At 33.4% G+C, this 17,534-nt stretch overlaps 3 protein-coding genes across 6 annotated transcripts in view; 1 reads left to right on the top strand and 2 right to left on the bottom strand.

Annotated features, from left to right (window-relative positions):
- Positions 1 to 2,131, top strand: part of LOC18601758 (ultraviolet-B receptor UVR8) — a 6,187-nt gene extending 4,056 nt beyond the window's left edge. The window contains exons 7-9 of the mRNA XM_018120310.1: positions 746 to 1,171; positions 1,250 to 1,441; positions 1,744 to 2,131. Of these exons, the coding sequence (XP_017975799.1) occupies positions 746 to 1,171; positions 1,250 to 1,441; positions 1,744 to 1,807 (682 nt within the window). The 3' untranslated portion in view covers positions 1,808 to 2,131. The remainder of the gene's footprint in view (positions 1 to 745; positions 1,172 to 1,249; positions 1,442 to 1,743) is intronic.
- On the bottom strand, positions 3,089 to 13,099 carry LOC18601756 (truncated transcription factor CAULIFLOWER A). 4 transcript variants are annotated; one of them, XM_018118824.1, is made up of 8 exons: positions 12,675 to 13,099; positions 8,874 to 8,952; positions 5,376 to 5,440; positions 4,789 to 4,888; positions 4,652 to 4,693; positions 4,485 to 4,526; positions 4,248 to 4,378; positions 3,089 to 3,531 (listed from the first exon to the last, which is right to left on the bottom strand). In XM_018118824.1, exons 1-8 carry the CDS (start codon positions 12,857 to 12,859, stop codon positions 3,423 to 3,425), a joined length of 753 nt encoding a protein of 250 aa, XP_017974313.1. In that variant the 5' UTR covers positions 12,860 to 13,099; the 3' UTR covers positions 3,089 to 3,422. The 4 variants fall into 4 exon arrangements, with proteins under 4 accessions (XP_017974313.1, XP_017974314.1, XP_007032867.2 ...); XM_018118825.1 differs by having other exon boundaries at positions 4,248 to 4,372; XM_007032805.2 differs by lacking the exon at positions 4,652 to 4,693.
- On the bottom strand, positions 15,242 to 16,385 carry LOC18602390 (endochitinase EP3). Its single transcript, XM_018118801.1, has 2 exons — positions 15,912 to 16,385; positions 15,242 to 15,823 (listed from the first exon to the last, which is right to left on the bottom strand). Exons 1-2 carry the CDS (start codon positions 16,324 to 16,326, stop codon positions 15,417 to 15,419), a joined length of 822 nt encoding a protein of 273 aa, XP_017974290.1. The 5' UTR covers positions 16,327 to 16,385; the 3' UTR covers positions 15,242 to 15,416.

Below are 17,534 nucleotides of genomic sequence, written 5' to 3'. Positions count from 1 at the left end.
GGGGGGGGTGAGGGGGAGGAGGATTGTGGTTGTTGGCATGACACAAGTTACTTTGTATGAGGGTTTGGAAAAATCTTCTTATTGGAATCTCACATCTAGTCAGGAGACAGGATGCAATGGAAATGGGATGAATTCTGATATGCAAGTCTCTGTTCCCTTACTTTGGTTGTACCATGAAATCTTACGCACTCTATGATAAGTGCATGTCTTCACCTTTTCCCATTCCCTCTCTTAGTGTATAAAGCTGAAGTTTGATGCATTTCGAAATTGTGATAGTGTATACATATCTGAAGATCTGATTCCTGAGTTTCATGTTAGTGAGGCTTTTATTGGAGCTTGCTATCTCCGCACTCATTATCTTTTAGTGTAGGATAGTCAAAACTAGGTTTCATGATAAGATATTTGTGTAGGTCTATACAAAAGCATAATGCTTATCTATACTTCTATTTCCAAGTGTCACTAAATGATTGTTTTCATTATACATCGGTTCCTTGAGTAATACTATTCTTGAAGGTGTTTTTAGGATTTAAACATGCATGAGTGTTCCAATGTGCAAATGCGTACAAGCATTTTCCATAATGTATATTAACCATGAACTCGTGTTATATGAACACGGACATTGTTTGATCATGTTTTAAAGGACATAGATGGTTGATGTCTCAAAATGCTAATCTTATTTCAAGATCTCCCGCCTAGCTATCAACAAAGATTTTATCATGATGATTGTTTGCTTTGAATATTACAGCTATACTTGGGGGTTAGGAAATATGGGTCAACTTGGACACAGTTCCCTTCAATCTGGTGATAAAGAGTTATTGCCAAGGAGAGTAGTTGCTCTTGATGGGATATGCATAAAGGATGTTGCTTGTGGAGGAGTACATACTTGTGCTTTAACTTCAGAGGGAGCTCTTTATGCCTGGGGTGGTGGTCAAGTAGGACAGCTAGGCCTTGGCCCTCAGACAGGAATCTTTTCATGCGACTCTAAGAAATCATTCTTTCGTAATATCCCTGCTTTGGTTGTCCCCACTGGTGTCCAGCTTATTGCTTGTGGACATTCTCATACACTTATTTGTTTGAAAGATGGAAGAATTCATGGGTGGGGTTACAACAGCTATGGTCAGGCAGCTAATGAGAAGTCTGTTTATGCTTGGTATCCGTCACCAGTTGATTGGTATGTGTAGCCAAATTGTTGTATGGTAGATTTTGCAACATCTTGTGGATTTTGTTTGATGACAATACTCCATTGTAGGTGTGTTGGTGAAGTTAGAAAACTAGCTGCCGGTGGTGGTCATTCTGCCGTATTGACCGATGCATGTTCCTTGAAAGAACTGTGTGAGTTTAGGCTTGCAGACAATGTGACCTTATCAAATGCTGCACAGATTGAGGATGTTGCATCTCGAACAGGATCAGATGCTTTAGCACGTCTTTGCGAGAGACTGAGGTACTGGTTAACTTTTTTGGTGGTATTCATATGATATCTTGTCTAGATACTTTTTCCTTATGCTTTTCTTTTTAAAGTAGCATATCATTCTCTACTCCTTGTAAGTTTTCCCTCAACGTGATGTTGTTTATGGTGTATGGTCAACTTTCATACACATTGTCTGCTTTATCTTGTTGTACCACAGAATTGAGATGTCATTAGCGTTTTCTGTTTTTTGTACTGGCAAAGAACCATAACCGACCCCTTTCCCTGTCGTCCTTATTTCTCTTCTCTTGTCTTGTCTTTTTTTTTTTTATCTACAGGGAGCATTTTGTTGATGGTGGTGATGGCGATTATCAAGATGACACGAGTAATGTCAAGAAATGACTACAAAGTCGTCAGGTCGCTATGTACTTGCTGTTGTGACCTTCATTACCTATCATTCACAGCAAAAATATAGGATAAGAAATATATTAGTCATATGATGAAAGCAAGGATTGTCTTTCAAATGATTAATTATTATACAAAAATCATTCTGTTGGGTCATCTTGATGGCGAAGGTGTTTAGGACAGTCAACTTAAGCATTGAGAAATGACATGAAATAAAACTTGTACCTATGACTTTGTAAAAAGTTGAACATTGTATGGCTTAAGACTTGAAAGCTTGCTGAAGAACTATTCACCCTATGCATCATTGTGTTTCTTTTTGTATTTTCAACTGCTCAAACTCTTTTTGTTTATCTTTTTATATTTTCCTAATTACTTTTTACCTTCCTTTCTTCCTTTTTTTTCCTTAATTTTCTTTTTTCCCCTTTTTTCTCTAAACCAAAAAAAAAAAAAAAATCAATAGAGTTTTGGAAAGCAACCATTTCTTTCTGACATGTGTACATTTTAAATAATGTGTATATTAATCATTACAAAAATTTTAATTTTATCATTACAAAACTAAATTTATTACATTTGATTATTTATATTTGTATATTTTTATGTATTTGAATAAAAAATTTAAATTAGATTAGGTAAGAATGTCTAAATGTTAGCATTAATGAACATATATATGATGATTTAATGTTAACACTCAAGTTCCAAAAGATGAAACAGTCTAAAAATATATATGGTTTGTTGGAGTTTTAAACCTTCAGGAATAAAGTTAGAATACTATTGTGTGTCTATTTAATTATTATAAAAATTTATTAATTTTTATGATATATATATATATATATATATTCAATAATTCAAATTGACCTCCCTCACGTGCTTATTTATTTGTAACCTTGAACCCTATAAACAGGAAATGTATTGAAATGCTATGGACTGCAAGTTTTTGCTGGGCTTGATACCCTTTGTTAAAGATGAACCAAAGAATGGCGGTCGTATGTTTTTTGTCTTGGCTTGCACGTCAAAGGCCACTGGATTACTTCATAAAAAAGAAGAGGCACGTGAGGAGGGTGGATATTTCGCGGTGACTGGTGAAAGTGATTGCATGGAAACTAGCTCACCACAAACTTGTTGTTTTCCATTGAAGTTGACGAGCTCCATCTTTGTCTTTTAACAGAATATATATACTATACTTCAAGTACTGGACCCAATATGCTTGCTGAATTGATTTTCAGAATTTTCTTTCCATTTGAACTACATGCAGTTTACCCCTTTTTCACATTCAGGTGATGAAAATGTAATATAGAAGCCAATGAGCGTTTGATCAAAGTGCAAAATTACAGGTTGAAGCTGCCACAGAGTTATGCTTGCCAGTGGACATTTGCATATTCCTGGTCACATAATTGCTTTAAGCAATGCTATTTAGTCTTACCTCTTTACTATATATTTCTACTGGGACCCCAGGATGCAGTCTCAAAAACAGTATTTTTGAGTTTCAAATAGACAACTTAGAGTTTTCTCATCGCATTGGAACTTAATTTTGCCATGGCATATATGCTGGGTACTCTCACCCTATAAAACATAGCTTGAGATGTTCGCCTTGAACAGCTCCTGCTGGTCTCAGCTATCTGTTTACATGGCGAAGCATCCAGGGCGGGATTACAGTATTTGTACTAGGCTGGGGTTGAGTCTCAGCCTCCTTGTTTGCACCTTCTATGGCCTGGAAACTCCCTCTGCATGATTCATATCAAAACTGGAGATTAGTCTCATTGCAGGAGTAATACAGTGCTGAATTTTGCTTAAGTCGTTTCTATGACTGATTTCTATAAAACTTAACAGAAAAAAAAAATAGTTTGTGTAGATAATGCCTATCAGCTAGCTATGATTAGGGTTATGTAAACAGAATTCGGTGTGACTACAGCATGGAACTAATTAAGAAAATAACTATAGTTCTTGCCAAATCTAGGCAGTAGGCTGCACTGTTGGTAAAACTGGTGGCAGCACTTACCCTTATTGGCAAAATTAAGTAAGGACCAATTGGCTGTTTAGGACAAAAAAGAAGTAAAAATATACAGGAAAATAATCATCCCTAGGAATTATTACTTTTTTCTGGCCACAACTTAAGCAAATTATAGAGAGGATGCTTTTGCATCCTCAGAGATATCTTTTAACTACACTATGATCATCCATCTCATCAGCGGGACATCACTTAATAGCAAGTAGACCCATGGCAAGCTTTGCCTTAGTCAATTAATTCCTTACCGTTGTCACTAAGGTAAAAGAAATCAGTGCAAAGAGGGAAAATCATAAAGTACGAAATAAAGAAAATCCTAATCAATCAAACAGTTAAAGCATACGAGCAGTAGTTGAGGCGACCGGATGTGTACATAAATTACATATGCAATGGCATTCTCAGTTAGCATGAAAGATTATCAGAGAGAGAGAGTACCCAATGGTCAAAGAAGGAAACTCTATTGTTGCTGGTGGTGGTTGTATAAATGATGATGAGTTTTGGGAAAGGTTTTGCTGCTCACATTGTGCATGCTCAGTCTGTGTCTTCTCATTTTCTTTGAGCTGTATCTATGCCAGAAGTATCAATGAAAGTCAAAAATGATTCAAGAAACTTCGTATTTAAACAAGAGAATGCATGCTTTGGCAGTTAGAGGGTAGAAGTCGTGGTTCTTACTTTTTTGGCTAGCATGTTGTTCTGGTTTTGTAGTGCCCTTTCCTGTCACAAGCTTCAAGTATGAGATTTTCATATGTGGCAGTGTTCTTTCATGGGATTTAATGTCGATTTTAGAATACAATCTATAAGTCATGATAAACGTTTTATCATATGTTAAAGTATCTTACTCTCTTCTGCAGCTCTGAAATGGACTCATGCATGAGTTGATTCTGCATATCAGAACACGTAATTAATGAGTGATACAAAGCATTCATAAAATATGTAACATAAATTTTCATAGACCTCATTGAACATGCTAATTTACCTTTCTAGTTCGTATGCGCTTCAGAGAAGTATCAATTTGTTGTTCCAAAAGTTGCAGGTCCCTTAGACTCAAGGGATCAAGCTCTTCTCCCAGGAAGTGCCTGCATGATAAATATAAAACATATCATTTTCTTGAGTTGATTAAGTTGCCGGTAAATCCAATCCAACCCTAGAAGCATGTAACCTCATATTCCATGTAGCATATTTATTTAAGGTAACAGGACAAAGCTGCTGCTAGGCCTCAGTAACTTATCAATTTTACAACATCAGTATGCTTCATCAAGTTTTAGCACTAGGATTTATATACAAAAATGATAGGCTATAGCCCTTCTTGGGAATGAGAATTTAACTTGTGGTTATTGACTCTTTTCAGGTAGATATACTATTTTGAGTGCTTCCTTTATTAGGGCATGGGGACTGGATCACATATGAAATGAGATGCATGCTCTTATTTAAAAGTTTTGTGAAAAAAGATAGTACTATTCTTTCAACAGGCAAAATATTGCACAGAAGTTGACAGCTCTACATGACTGCTGCCTGCAAGCCACTTTCAAAGTTCTGATAGTTCACATGAAGTTACATTTGTACCTCAAGTTCCTTTGTAAAGCTTCAATAGTTGACATGAGTTTGGGGCATTCCAAAGACCAGTTTCCCTGTTATCATTTAGAAAAAGGATTTCAAGAAATTCTGATTTCATCTTCATTTTAGTAAACAAGCACTAATAATTATTACAAGTTTCAACCTTAAAGAGATTCTGACTATCAAAGGAAATTTCAACAACTTATAGTAATGGTTACAGTTGCATCAGGGACAGTAAGAATGCATGAAAATGAACTCTTTCAAGTTTGATTTTGGAACAAGCTGAACAAGAAAACTGCATGGTTTAACAGCAGTGACTAATTCTGTGGAAAACATATGCAGTACAATCAAATTAAGAGATTTATACCTGTGAAGAATAGAAACACACAGTCAACCATGAATTGAGGATTAAAATCTGAAAGCAAAACTCACCATAAAGCTCTGTTAATTCTTATCTGAAGACAGATAAAGTTACAATGTGAACTTTTACTCACAGGCACGGATGGAAGAAGATAAAATTACACTAGGGTTTCCCAACAAATTTATGAAATTTAAGTTTCATTCTTGACTTAATATTTTTTGTTACACTTTCCATGTAACAAGTGTTAAGTTAGAACAAAAGAATAGTTGCAAGGTCTCAACTATTTTGGTCTTCCTTGAAAGCAATTACAGCTTCTCTTTCTTCCCCTAAACACAAATATTTACCCCAACTCTCAATTGGTCTTCATCATTTTTTTTTGGTACAAAAGGTTATGGTGAAAGATGCTGGCATTCTTGCTTGTGTGTCATTATTTTTATGTTTGAATAGGTGAATGAGGGAGTCTCTATGACCTTATCAATGGAATTGGTGAAAAGATGAAGTTAACAAAGAGTAAAGAGTAAACATCTCTTACCTTTGTTGGAGTTAGGCTCTGCTTGCAATACTCCTTAGTATGAAAAGTTAGTTTTTAATTTAGAGATGTAGTGCTGTGTGCTGATTACATGTCTTTTACTTTATGGTTATTTAATTTCTTTTATTTGGTGGTTATTTGGTTTTTCATGTTAGTCATATTTTGACAGTTAAAGCAAATGTAAGGAACAACTCACAAACTTAGTGATGTGGTAATCCCAAATAGTGCTATTTATTTTCTTTTAATTTTATCAATTTGTTTTTTAGCATTATATTTTGTAAGGCTATAAAAGTTGTTATCCTTATTAATGAAATAGTGTGTGATAATCTTCTTCTTTTTTGTTTTTTAGCACTCAACAATCTCTTAAGTTTTTCAAAATTTTAACATGGTATCAAAGCATTTATCTTAAGAGATTGTGTTAGTGTAAAATCACTTCAAAAAAAATCCCCATTAGTTTGTCTTCCTTACCTTTTACTGTCTATCTTCGAAATACCAAGAAAATGACCTTTACAAATTTCAATGCAACTGCTCCACCTGTTTTTACAGGAGAAAACTACTCAATATGGATAGTAAAAATGAAGGCATATCTTCGTGCGTTCGATCTTTGAGAAATCATTGAAGTTGGTAAAAATCCTCATGAGATGAGGCAATTAAATCCAATAATCGCACAGCTAAAGCAGCATAGCGAAAAAATTACGAAAAGGTATAAAACTTTATCCTGTATTCATTCTGTTATTTTCGACTCGATTTTTACTCATTTAATGAATTGTGAGTTTGCCAAAAAAGCATGGGACAGGTTAAGGTTGAGTTTTATGGTAGTGATAGGACCCGTCAAATACAAGTCCTAAATCTGCAAAGAGAGTTTGAAGTATGGAAGATGAAGAATGAGGAAAGTGTGACAGACTACCTAGAGAAGGTTTTGAAAGTAGTCAATCAGTTGAGATTACTTGGAAAAAATTTACTAGAGAGAAGAATAGTCAACAAATTCTTTGTAAGCCTGCCAGAAAAATTTGAGGCCAAGATATCTTCTCTGGAGGACTCGAAGGACATGTCCACATTGACCGTGACAAAGTTCGTAAATGCTCTTCAAGCTCAAGAGCAAAGAAGAGATTTGAGGCAGGAAGATCATGTAGAAAACGATTTACTAGCACGTGCAAGTGAGAAGAAAATGGTGATAAAAAACAAGGTAAGCAAAAGGCTCAATACTCTCCCTGTTCTTATTGTAAAAAGTAAAAAATGCAACCATACTGAGTGTTTTTGCTGGTGTAGACCAAATGTTACATGCAAGCCTTGTAACCAGCTTGGTCATGTAGAGAGTTTGTAAGAATAAACTCAATCAAGGAGAAGAAAAAGCTGTAGTAGCCAAAGAAAATGAGGTGAATGAGGTGTTATTCATGGCTAAGAATCCCGAGAGGTCAATAAGCTCTAGAGAATTAGAAGATATGAGAAGAAAAAGCTGTAGTAGCCGAAGAACATGAGGTGAATGAGGAGGTGTTATTCATGGCTAAGAATCCCGAGAGGTCAATAAACTCTAAAGAATTAGAAGATATGAGTGTCCATCAGCAGCATGTTGCCTCTTTTGACCAAGACAATGATGGAATTATTTATCCATGGGAGACTTACAAAGATAAGCATGGGAATGATTCAGGAACTTATGACTCTGAAGGATAGATTTGAATTCTAATCCAAATTAGAAGTATTGATAGCTGATCCTAAAGAGATGTGTTGGAATTAGGTTCTGCTTGCAATACTCCTTAGTGTGAAAAGTTAGTTTTCAATTTAGAGAAGTAATGTTGTGTGCTAATTACATGTCTTTTACTTTGTGGTTATTTAGTTTCTTTTATTTAGTGGTTATTTTATTTGGTGGTTATTTAGTTTTTTACGTTAACCATGTTTTGGCAGTTAAAGCAAATGTAAGGGACAACTCACAAACTTAGTGGTGTGGCAATCCCAAGTAATGCTATGTGTTTTCTTTTAATTTTATCAATTTATTTTTTAACATTATCTTTTGTAAGGCTATAAAAGCTGTTATCTTTATTAATGAAATAGTATGTGATTATCTTTTTTTTTTTTTTAGCACTCAACAATCTCTTAAATTTTTCAAAATTTTAACAACCTTGTTGAGGAGCAAAGAGGGAAGTAGAGTAGTATTAAGTAGCTAGTTTAGTCATTATTATCATTTCAACTCAATTTAAAATCATTAAAAAATGTAATTTTGAAGGGTAGAAGGGACAACGAGCTCTAATCATCAGAATGGAACACACATCATATGAATCAATCAACTGTCAACCTCATCCTCCTCCCAACTAGAAGGAATTTGAAAAGTGAGGTTTTGAAGGATTTAATTTACCTCCAAACCCTCCAATCTAGATAGGCAAAGCAAAATTTTATTTCCCTCTACTCTCTTATTCTTCCATCATATCCTAACATACTTTCTTTTTTTTTCTTTTTTTGGATGGAATATCCAAACACATTTAATGTATATGCAGTTAGTGTCATACTGTGTAGATACATTCTCCAATAAAATCACAACATAGACACCTTAGCTTCGCAATGATTATATATATTGTGATTTATTTTGGACAAATTCATGATTTGCTGCAAGATCTAGACATACCTGTGATTCAGAACCAGTTGGGACAAGCTGTCTCTCTGCATTTGATTGTTGTTCATAGCGATCTAGGATCCTTTCCATGCTGTAATAAAAATTAAAGTTAATCAAGGAAGCTCTACACAGGTATATTGAATCTGGTTAATTAGACTTAATACAGAATTCAACAGGAACACCCACACTTTCAGTACAGGAATGTCATTGAATGTTATGAAAGTCCATGCTGTAATAAAAATTAAAGTTAATCAAGGAAGTTCTACACAGGTATATTGAATCTGGTTAATTAGACTTAATACAAAAATCAACAGGAACACCCACACTTTCGGTACAGGAATATCATTGAATGTTATGAAAGCCTTCATTACGATTTCTTTACATTGAATTTATAAAAAAAAAAATGACCTTCTGATTTTGCTAAAATCTTTCACAAGAATGTGTCTCAATTATGGATTTACCAAAGTTCTAAATTCTAATCATTTTAATGGTTGAGTTATGATGCACCTAAAGAGAAACTGCCTCCTTAGCTATGTTAATGCTTAGTTCAGCTGGTAAAGACCTTTGGTGGTTGTGTCAAGCTCCCAGATTGAATCCTAAATGTCATAATTAAAAAACTGAGAGGTTTACGAGATGAAAGATGGTTGTTTCTCATTGCATAGTCTAATTATTAGACAAAACTGAAAAGGAAAAGATGAAAAAACAAAGAAACCTAAAAGGGCATGCTTGACATCAATATCAGGACTAGATCAATATTCACCATTAAAGCTTATTGAAAAAATAGAAACTAGCAGCTCCTAAATGTTGGCATTTTCACTACTTAAGATGCACAAAAAAAAAAAAAAAAAACTCTTAAAGTGAGACAACTATAAATGCCAAATGCCATAGTGTATATATCAGATTCTACATTTTATTGGTAAGTAGTAAGTAAATATTATTACTGCTGATTGCTATCAATAAATATGAGTTCAAGAATCAGATCAAGCTGCTATCAATTGCATTCGTAATCCTAGTTCACTTTCACTAAGAGCAAATACTAGTTAACTTTGTATCTAAAGGATGTACAAGGATATTTCCAAATATAAAGAGCAAGAACCAGTATATCAAAATGCATTTACTTTCATATTATCCAAAATGAAATGTATTTTTCTGTTTAATTCAATATATACATGAATTTTTTCTTCACACACTTCAATTTTACATGAGAAAGGTAGTATGTACAATCTCACTGAAATTTGATGACTTTTAAAAGAAGCAATAGACAACTACTGCATGCCTGTATGTTCTAGCAATTCCCCCATGCCCTTCCTCCATGTTTGTTTAATTAACCATTTTTAACAAGATACAAGTTGCAGCAAAATGAATAGGAGAAATATACACTAATTAAAAAGAGTTTGTTATTTAATAACAAAAGCTTTTTTGGAATAACTTTTTATAATGTTGCAAATAATGCTTTTGGGTATAAAAAGTCTTTTGCTGCAATAGATTGTTACAAACTAAACTAAATTTTGGAAGAAGAATGTGCATAAATTGCTACAAATACTTTTGCATCACAATTACTCCATTTCTTGTTATAAAAAGATTTTACAATAGAATTTGAATTGCTTCAAACCTATAATAATGATGCAACAAGCATATTTTATAGCAATTTTATGCACTCTTGTTGCAAACTGTAGTTTGTAGTCACCTATTTCCGAAACAAGACTTTTCATACTACCAAAAAGTCAAATTTTACAACATTATATACAAAATTTTCTTTGCTAAATGTCAAACTCCTAGTACCTAGTAGTGCTATATATCTATCTATATATATATATATATAGATATATCCATTCAAGTTCTTGCAACTTCCTATGTATGATCTTTCCCTGAGTACTGGCTGACTTTTCAATGCAGGTTGGACCACAACTAGGCATGCTTGTGAAGCCATCGAAACATACATATATCTCATGCAGGATTTTACAACTATATCTCCGCCAAAGTCTAATGAGATAAGTAAGATGAACTTCATCCCAATCTAATATACTTATGTCTAATGAAAATAACAGTTACATGCTCCCCTAAGTTGTTGGCAAATAAGATCTTTAAGCTGAAAATTTAAAGTGTTAGAGAGTAAATAAAATTGTTTTAGGGGCTAGATTCTGCTTTCATAGCTTATTCACTTTCTCAATTTTTTTTCTTTCGTTTGTGACTTCTCTTTTGAGTATTTTTTTGGTAAACCTCATTCCTTTCTGCACTTACCATAGATGGTTCTTTGGTAATTGCATTGGTATATCTCTTCATAAAGTTAATGGAAATGATAAAATAGTGTTACATTCCATAAATTAGGCTACTTTTACCACTAACATCAGTATAAAAGTTATTAACTTTCAAATCCTAATCTCAAAAGACAAGAAGAAACTTTATGAAAATATGCTTGCAATGTTTTAGCACTCAAGTTCAATGAGTCCACAGCATAAAATACGTTTTACCTAATCTCAAGTTAAAAATCTTTTTGGAGTTTCATTTCTCTTTTGGAAAATGCTTTAGCAGCGAAACAATGAAAATCATTATGTGAAGAATTTGAAACAAAGTCACAACAAAATCAAAGAAAAGAGATTTAACTAATTGAAATAAAATAATGCAATTAGACACAACCAAATCATTTTGCACTTTGTTAATATACAAGTGGAAACATGAAATAGCAGTAGCTTGCCCCTAGCTAATTAAAAATGGTTATTTTATTTGAAAAAATTGCACTAGCTATTGGCTAGTAGTAATGCTAAGTGGAAAAATCATTATGGAAATTGCAAATAACAAAGTTACATTGCTTTCCTCACTTTCCTATATATGATGCCCTACGAAGAGCTAATATAATTAGGAGGCAATCTCCTAGGTGCATTATCAACAACAAATTCCAATATCCTAGGTTAAAAATGAAATGCAAAAACATGAAAAATAGAGAAATGCAACAACACCAAGCCCTATATATATGACACAAAGCTCTAGGACATTTTGGTTAAACTTGACTCTTTCAACGTTGAAATCTGGTTTAACCAATTTTGCACATCCAAAATTTTACACCAATTTTGCATTAACATAAGCAAAACGTTCCACAATCTGCTGCTTAATTTCCTGTTAAACTTCTATGAAGGTACAAGTTTATATCAAGTACAACAAATAAAGAAACAATAACATTAAGACTTAATTAACACAGATTATTGGAGAGGTTAAACACAACACATAACATTATTTCACTTTTGATATGACAAATCAATCCAGAAAAATTTTCACGTCATACCTTATCAACAACTAAGCAAGGACAAAAATGTACAGAAATGTTGTTTAACTAAAGGAGGACTCACTTTCAAAACAAAAAAAAAACTAAAGGAAGACTATATATACGAAAAGTCCACTATGTGTGTGTGTGTGAGAGAGAGAGAGAGAGAGAGAGAGAAAGACCACAGAAATGACACATGGAAAAGTCCTATGTTGTTTTCTCCCATGTTTGGTTTTTTATGAGTATGTACACGAGGGGGACAGATCAAAATAATATTACATCGAAGGCTAGAACTCCAAATATTGTAAAAGCAATCCCTTTAAGATAAGAGAAAGCTGAAGATTTTCGTGTAATGCAAGCCATGAACAGTGCAATAATGAACAAAAAGCAGCAGAAAATAACAAAGACCCAGAACTTCAGTACAATCAGAAAAAGAAAAAAAAGGTTGAAAAGAAATATAACAATAAAGAACAAAAAAAAAAACAAAAACATGCAATAACAAGAAAAACTAAGAGATCAGAAAGTAAAGTTGTAGAAGAATTTTTGTAAGAAACCTCGAATCAGTTGAGTACTCAAAGAGCTTCCCTTTGTTAGAGAAAACAATCAAAGCTACCTCAGCATCACATAACACTGAGATCTCGTGAGCTTTCTTTAGCAGACCAGTTCTTCTCTTTGAAAACGTTACTTGCCTGCTAATCTTGTTCTCGATCTGCCTTAGCTGAACCCTACCTCTCCCCATTTTCCCCGAAAAATGAAGGAAAAAATTTTCTCACTAAGCAAACAACCAAACAAACAAAAACACAGAGAGAGAGAGAGAGAGAGAGAGAGAGAGAGAGTACCAAGAAACCCTAAAGATAGAGTTCATGTTTGCCTTTCTCCTTTTGATTCTAAAAGGAAAAAGAAAACATGAAACTGGTACAAAAATGGAAATTCTTACGAAATGGGTTTCTATTTTTGTGTTGGAGTGCTTCTATTTTTTGCTGTTGTTATAATGGAGTAAATGACCTTGGTTTCCCACATATTTATAGGGAAAAGAAATGGAATGGGAAAATAGTAGTAATATTTTCATTTTTATTTTATTTTTTATTTATAATTTTGCTTTGCTTTGCTTATTTTGGCTTTTTACTGCAAGAGTAAGGAGAAAATATACAGTGGAACTGAGGAAGAATTAATAACGGGTACAATGTGTTGTTGAGATGTGATTGGTTGAAAGGCTGAAACAGTCGTTAATGCCTCGTTTTGAGCCACAGGTTTTGGGAGAGCAACAGCGTCCGTACATGATTTTGTCAGCATTCGTGTGGGACTCGGAAGAGTATGTGTCTGGTTTTGGTTGACGGCGCTAGCTTTATCCTCCCTTCGTTTCTTCCCACTCCCTACTCCCGTTACTACTGCATTTGCACAAGTACAAGTCATCTCAATTAATTTGCTCTGCTTCTGCCTAAGTAATAGCTTCATGCCTTCACCGTCCTTAAGGCTATGACAAGTTGTTCTACGCTTCATCAATTCATTACTCCATCTGTATCTCAATAATCAGTGATTAGACATTCAAGTATTAAAAACTTTTTGTCCATACTAATTAAAATTTTGATTTGGGTTGATGTTGAAAAATAGGGACAGATGAGAAAAAACAAATTGTTTTTCTCCTTTTATGCTTGCTATATATAAGAGATGAAAGATAATAGATATTGAGATTACAATTGTATTCATTTTAATTGAATCGGTGTTTGTCTTTTCATTTTCCAATCATTATTGAATTTTTGAGAATGTAAATCTATCAAATTTTTTCCTTCCTATGAAACATATAGTATGAAATAATTGTACAACAACAATTAACAATTCTAAGAAATACGCAAAAAAGATTCATCATGAGTTAATTATATACTCATATACGATATGATATATATATATATATATCATATACATATATACATGCTTATTTACACATTTTACTTGTGTACTTGTAAGTGCACATTCTTGAATTTATTCAAATAGTTAGACATTTGAAATTGAGAAAACTGCATTAATATTTTTCCTTAAAAGCGTGACGCTGCACATAGACTCAAATTTCACCTCATTCTCACGCTTTTATATTTTTGGCTAAATATGCAAATAACGTTCTCGAACTATACTAAGAAAGTCAAGTTAATTTCTATTTTTTTATTACGTTCAAATAAGTTTTTGAATTTTTATTTTCAAATTAAATAAGCCCCTCACACCAACAGTTAACTAACGGAAGTTAGTCAATGCTATGTCATCTTCTAGTGGCATGTTGACATGTTATCTTGATAACGTCAATGTCGTATAGTAGATGTCGTGGCATAAAAAAGTTTTGACTAGGAATTGAGTTTTTTTCTTTTTATATATCAAAATATATCCAAAAATTATTGATTAGGGATTTGAAACAAAAAATAAAAAAAACTAATTGCTTCAAATTGATTATCATTTTCTTAACTTATTACCATCTTCTTAATTAAAGCCATCATTCTTAACCAAAAAAAAAAACCTTCACTTTCTTCAACATTCTTTAAACTCAACATACCTTATAGTTAGAATATCCTCTCCATGTCTGCAAAATTATTCCTTTTTTAAAAATTGTTCTTTGGGTAATCTTGAATTTTCAAAAACTATGAAAGATGTGAGAAGAAAATCTATTATTGTATATATATATTAAGAAATACGCAAAAAAATTCATCATGAGTTAATTATATACTCATATACATATATATATATATATATATATACATATATACATACATGCTTATTTTCACATTTTACTTGTGTACTTGTAAGTGCTCATTCTTGAATTTATTCAAATAGTTAGACATTTGAAATTGAGAAAACTGCATTAATATTTTTCCTTAAAAGAGTGATGCTGCACATAGACTCAAATTTCACCTCATTCTCACGCTTTTATATTTTTGGCTAAATATGCAAATAACTTCACGAACTANTATAATTTTGGGATATCAATCTCTATTGATATCTAATTTCTTGCCAACATCCACAACTTGACCTTGTATATAATCTTAGACCATGTACCAAAATGAGGGCATCTGTATTATATGTGACTGAAATGTATTAAAAGATTTGCCCAAGTTTCTAAAAACATCTGAGTCAGAAATTTCCATAAATAGGCGATCCAATATGATTAAGAATAACATAATACTTCATTGCAACGTTACGTCAAGTTAAAACTAGTTTTTAACTAACCAAAACAAGAAAAACATAATTGGCAGTGAAATTCACTTATATTTATATATAAAGAAGGCTGCAAGCTAGTGATAAAGCGTGAATTTTTAGCAGGTTAGATTGGCCCCAGGATCAACACCAAGCTGGTTACAATAATCTGTATAGTACTCAATCCTGGCCTGAACAGTAGCAGGGTTTCCACCATCGCATTCAAGAGCCCCATTAATGGCACGAATAGTTGCCCCGAACCCTTGGCCTATGACAGGTTGAACAAAGTTCACCCAGTACCACAAGGCCGTCTTGAAGGAGATAACAGGGTCTGTGGCGACGGTTTCAGGGGAGTTTAATCCATCGAAGCCGATGCTCTCCCCGGCTGGTCCGTAGTTGAAATTCCAGGATAGTTGGATTGGTCCACGGCCATAGTAACCTTTGTCGGGGTTGCATGGATACTGTGTGCTGCTCTCATCACAGTAATCCCTAGTGGTTCCGTTTATCTCTTCAATGAAGCAAAAATCTGCACGGACAAAATGATTTTGCATTTTACTTAGTAACTATAAACAAGAAACAAAGTTAAGTTTATGAGAGAAAGAGAGGGATCTTACGTCCAGTCTCGTGGGTGACATGTCCAAAGAAAGCAGCAATCTCACGCTTAGAATCATCAATTGAGCCAATCCTTCCAAATTGAGGATAGGAATTGAGAGCTTCAAGAAATGCTGCCCTTGAGTAAAAGTTCTTCCCTTCGCAACTTGCTTCTGCCTCATCCAAAATCCCATTAAAGAATTGAGGTGTCACTATATCAGCCACCGAGACATTGTTTAGAGTTGGTGGTGGATTACAAGGACCCTCTTGGCACCCCGTGCCACAGAAGTCGTCGCCAGTGCCGCAAAACCCCCATCGGCTACAACATAGCCCTTCTGCGCAACCGCAGTTTTGAGCCTTTACAGGCGCTGCCCCAGCAATAATTCCAGCCAGAACAATGGCCAGTAGACCTTTTCTGATCATATCGGAAACTAACATTATTGCACAAGGAGAATGAGGGGGATTAATTGTGTTTGATGCAAGATAATGATCGAGAGTGAGACGTTTATATAGTTGTGGGGAGAGTAAGAAAACAGAGGCAAATCGCGATATGGTAGCGGCGTTTGAAAGTCAATGTTGACATGCTGTGTTTCTAGAGGGAGCAAGTGGTCAGACTTTGACTTGTGTACGTGCTTAATAAAAATTACGCGTCTGCCTTTTTGCTATAATATGGATTATTGGACTAATCTCTGCCTTCTATTTTGTGGCGAATATGAAAAGTTCTCTTGAATGATTCACCATTTCCCTTACACAAATGCAACATTATAATTGCTATTCATATAATAATTAATTATTAAATTTTCAAAAAATTTTAATTTGAATAGTTATAGGAAATGTAAAGAGATTACGCTCGCTATTAAAAATAATAGTTTTACCAATAAAAAATTTTGTCGATATAGTTTAATTTTTTTTTAAAGTTATTTTATTAAGTTTACCACCAGCATGTCATTGCAAATCTACAGTCTTGTCGATTAGAAACTCTCATAATATAGAAGACCGATTTAGGCATAGGAAACTTGTACAATTACCATAGGTAACTGCTAAACAAGTTTTTGACTGTTTTAACTATCTCAAATTACACAAAAAAGAACAAATAATAACAAAATCCCTTGAACGAAAAGATGGGTATAAAATGTCAAACAAAAGTGCCAGCAACATAAGTGTTTATTTTGTTAGTAAAATAAATTACTGATGGAATTATCAACGAAATTTTTTATCAATAAACAGTTGAAAATACCCTTTGATAACGAAAAATTTTGTTGGTAACCAAAAATTTTGTTAGTAAAGTTGTCGATCTATCAATCAGAGGAGTCGTCTATGATATAGGAAATCTGTCAGTAAATTCGATCGGTAAAAACATTGACTGAAAATTTTTGATAAATAAATTTGTTGATAATTTTACAACAAAACTATCGACAGGTAATAACGATTGATTTTATTGTAAACATTAATTATATATTTCATTGGTAAAATGTATCATTCTATCAGTAATGACGTAAAATTCGTCATTTTATAAAATATTTTATAAACATTAGATCTAAAATGAGTTTTTTTGTTAATATTGGAATTAATATACTTCCGTTTTTTGTTTCATTCACATGATGGCAAAAAAAAGTCATATATTGATTTATATATTTCTTTAAATT

This window comes from Theobroma cacao, chromosome 4 (genome assembly GCF_000208745.1).
Source record: "Theobroma cacao cultivar B97-61/B2 chromosome 4, Criollo_cocoa_genome_V2, whole genome shotgun sequence".
Lineage (NCBI taxonomy): Eukaryota > Viridiplantae > Streptophyta > Magnoliopsida > Malvales > Malvaceae > Theobroma > Theobroma cacao.
Note: the sequence above shows the minus strand (reverse complement) of the source record. Positions and strands in the feature narration are given on the sequence as shown.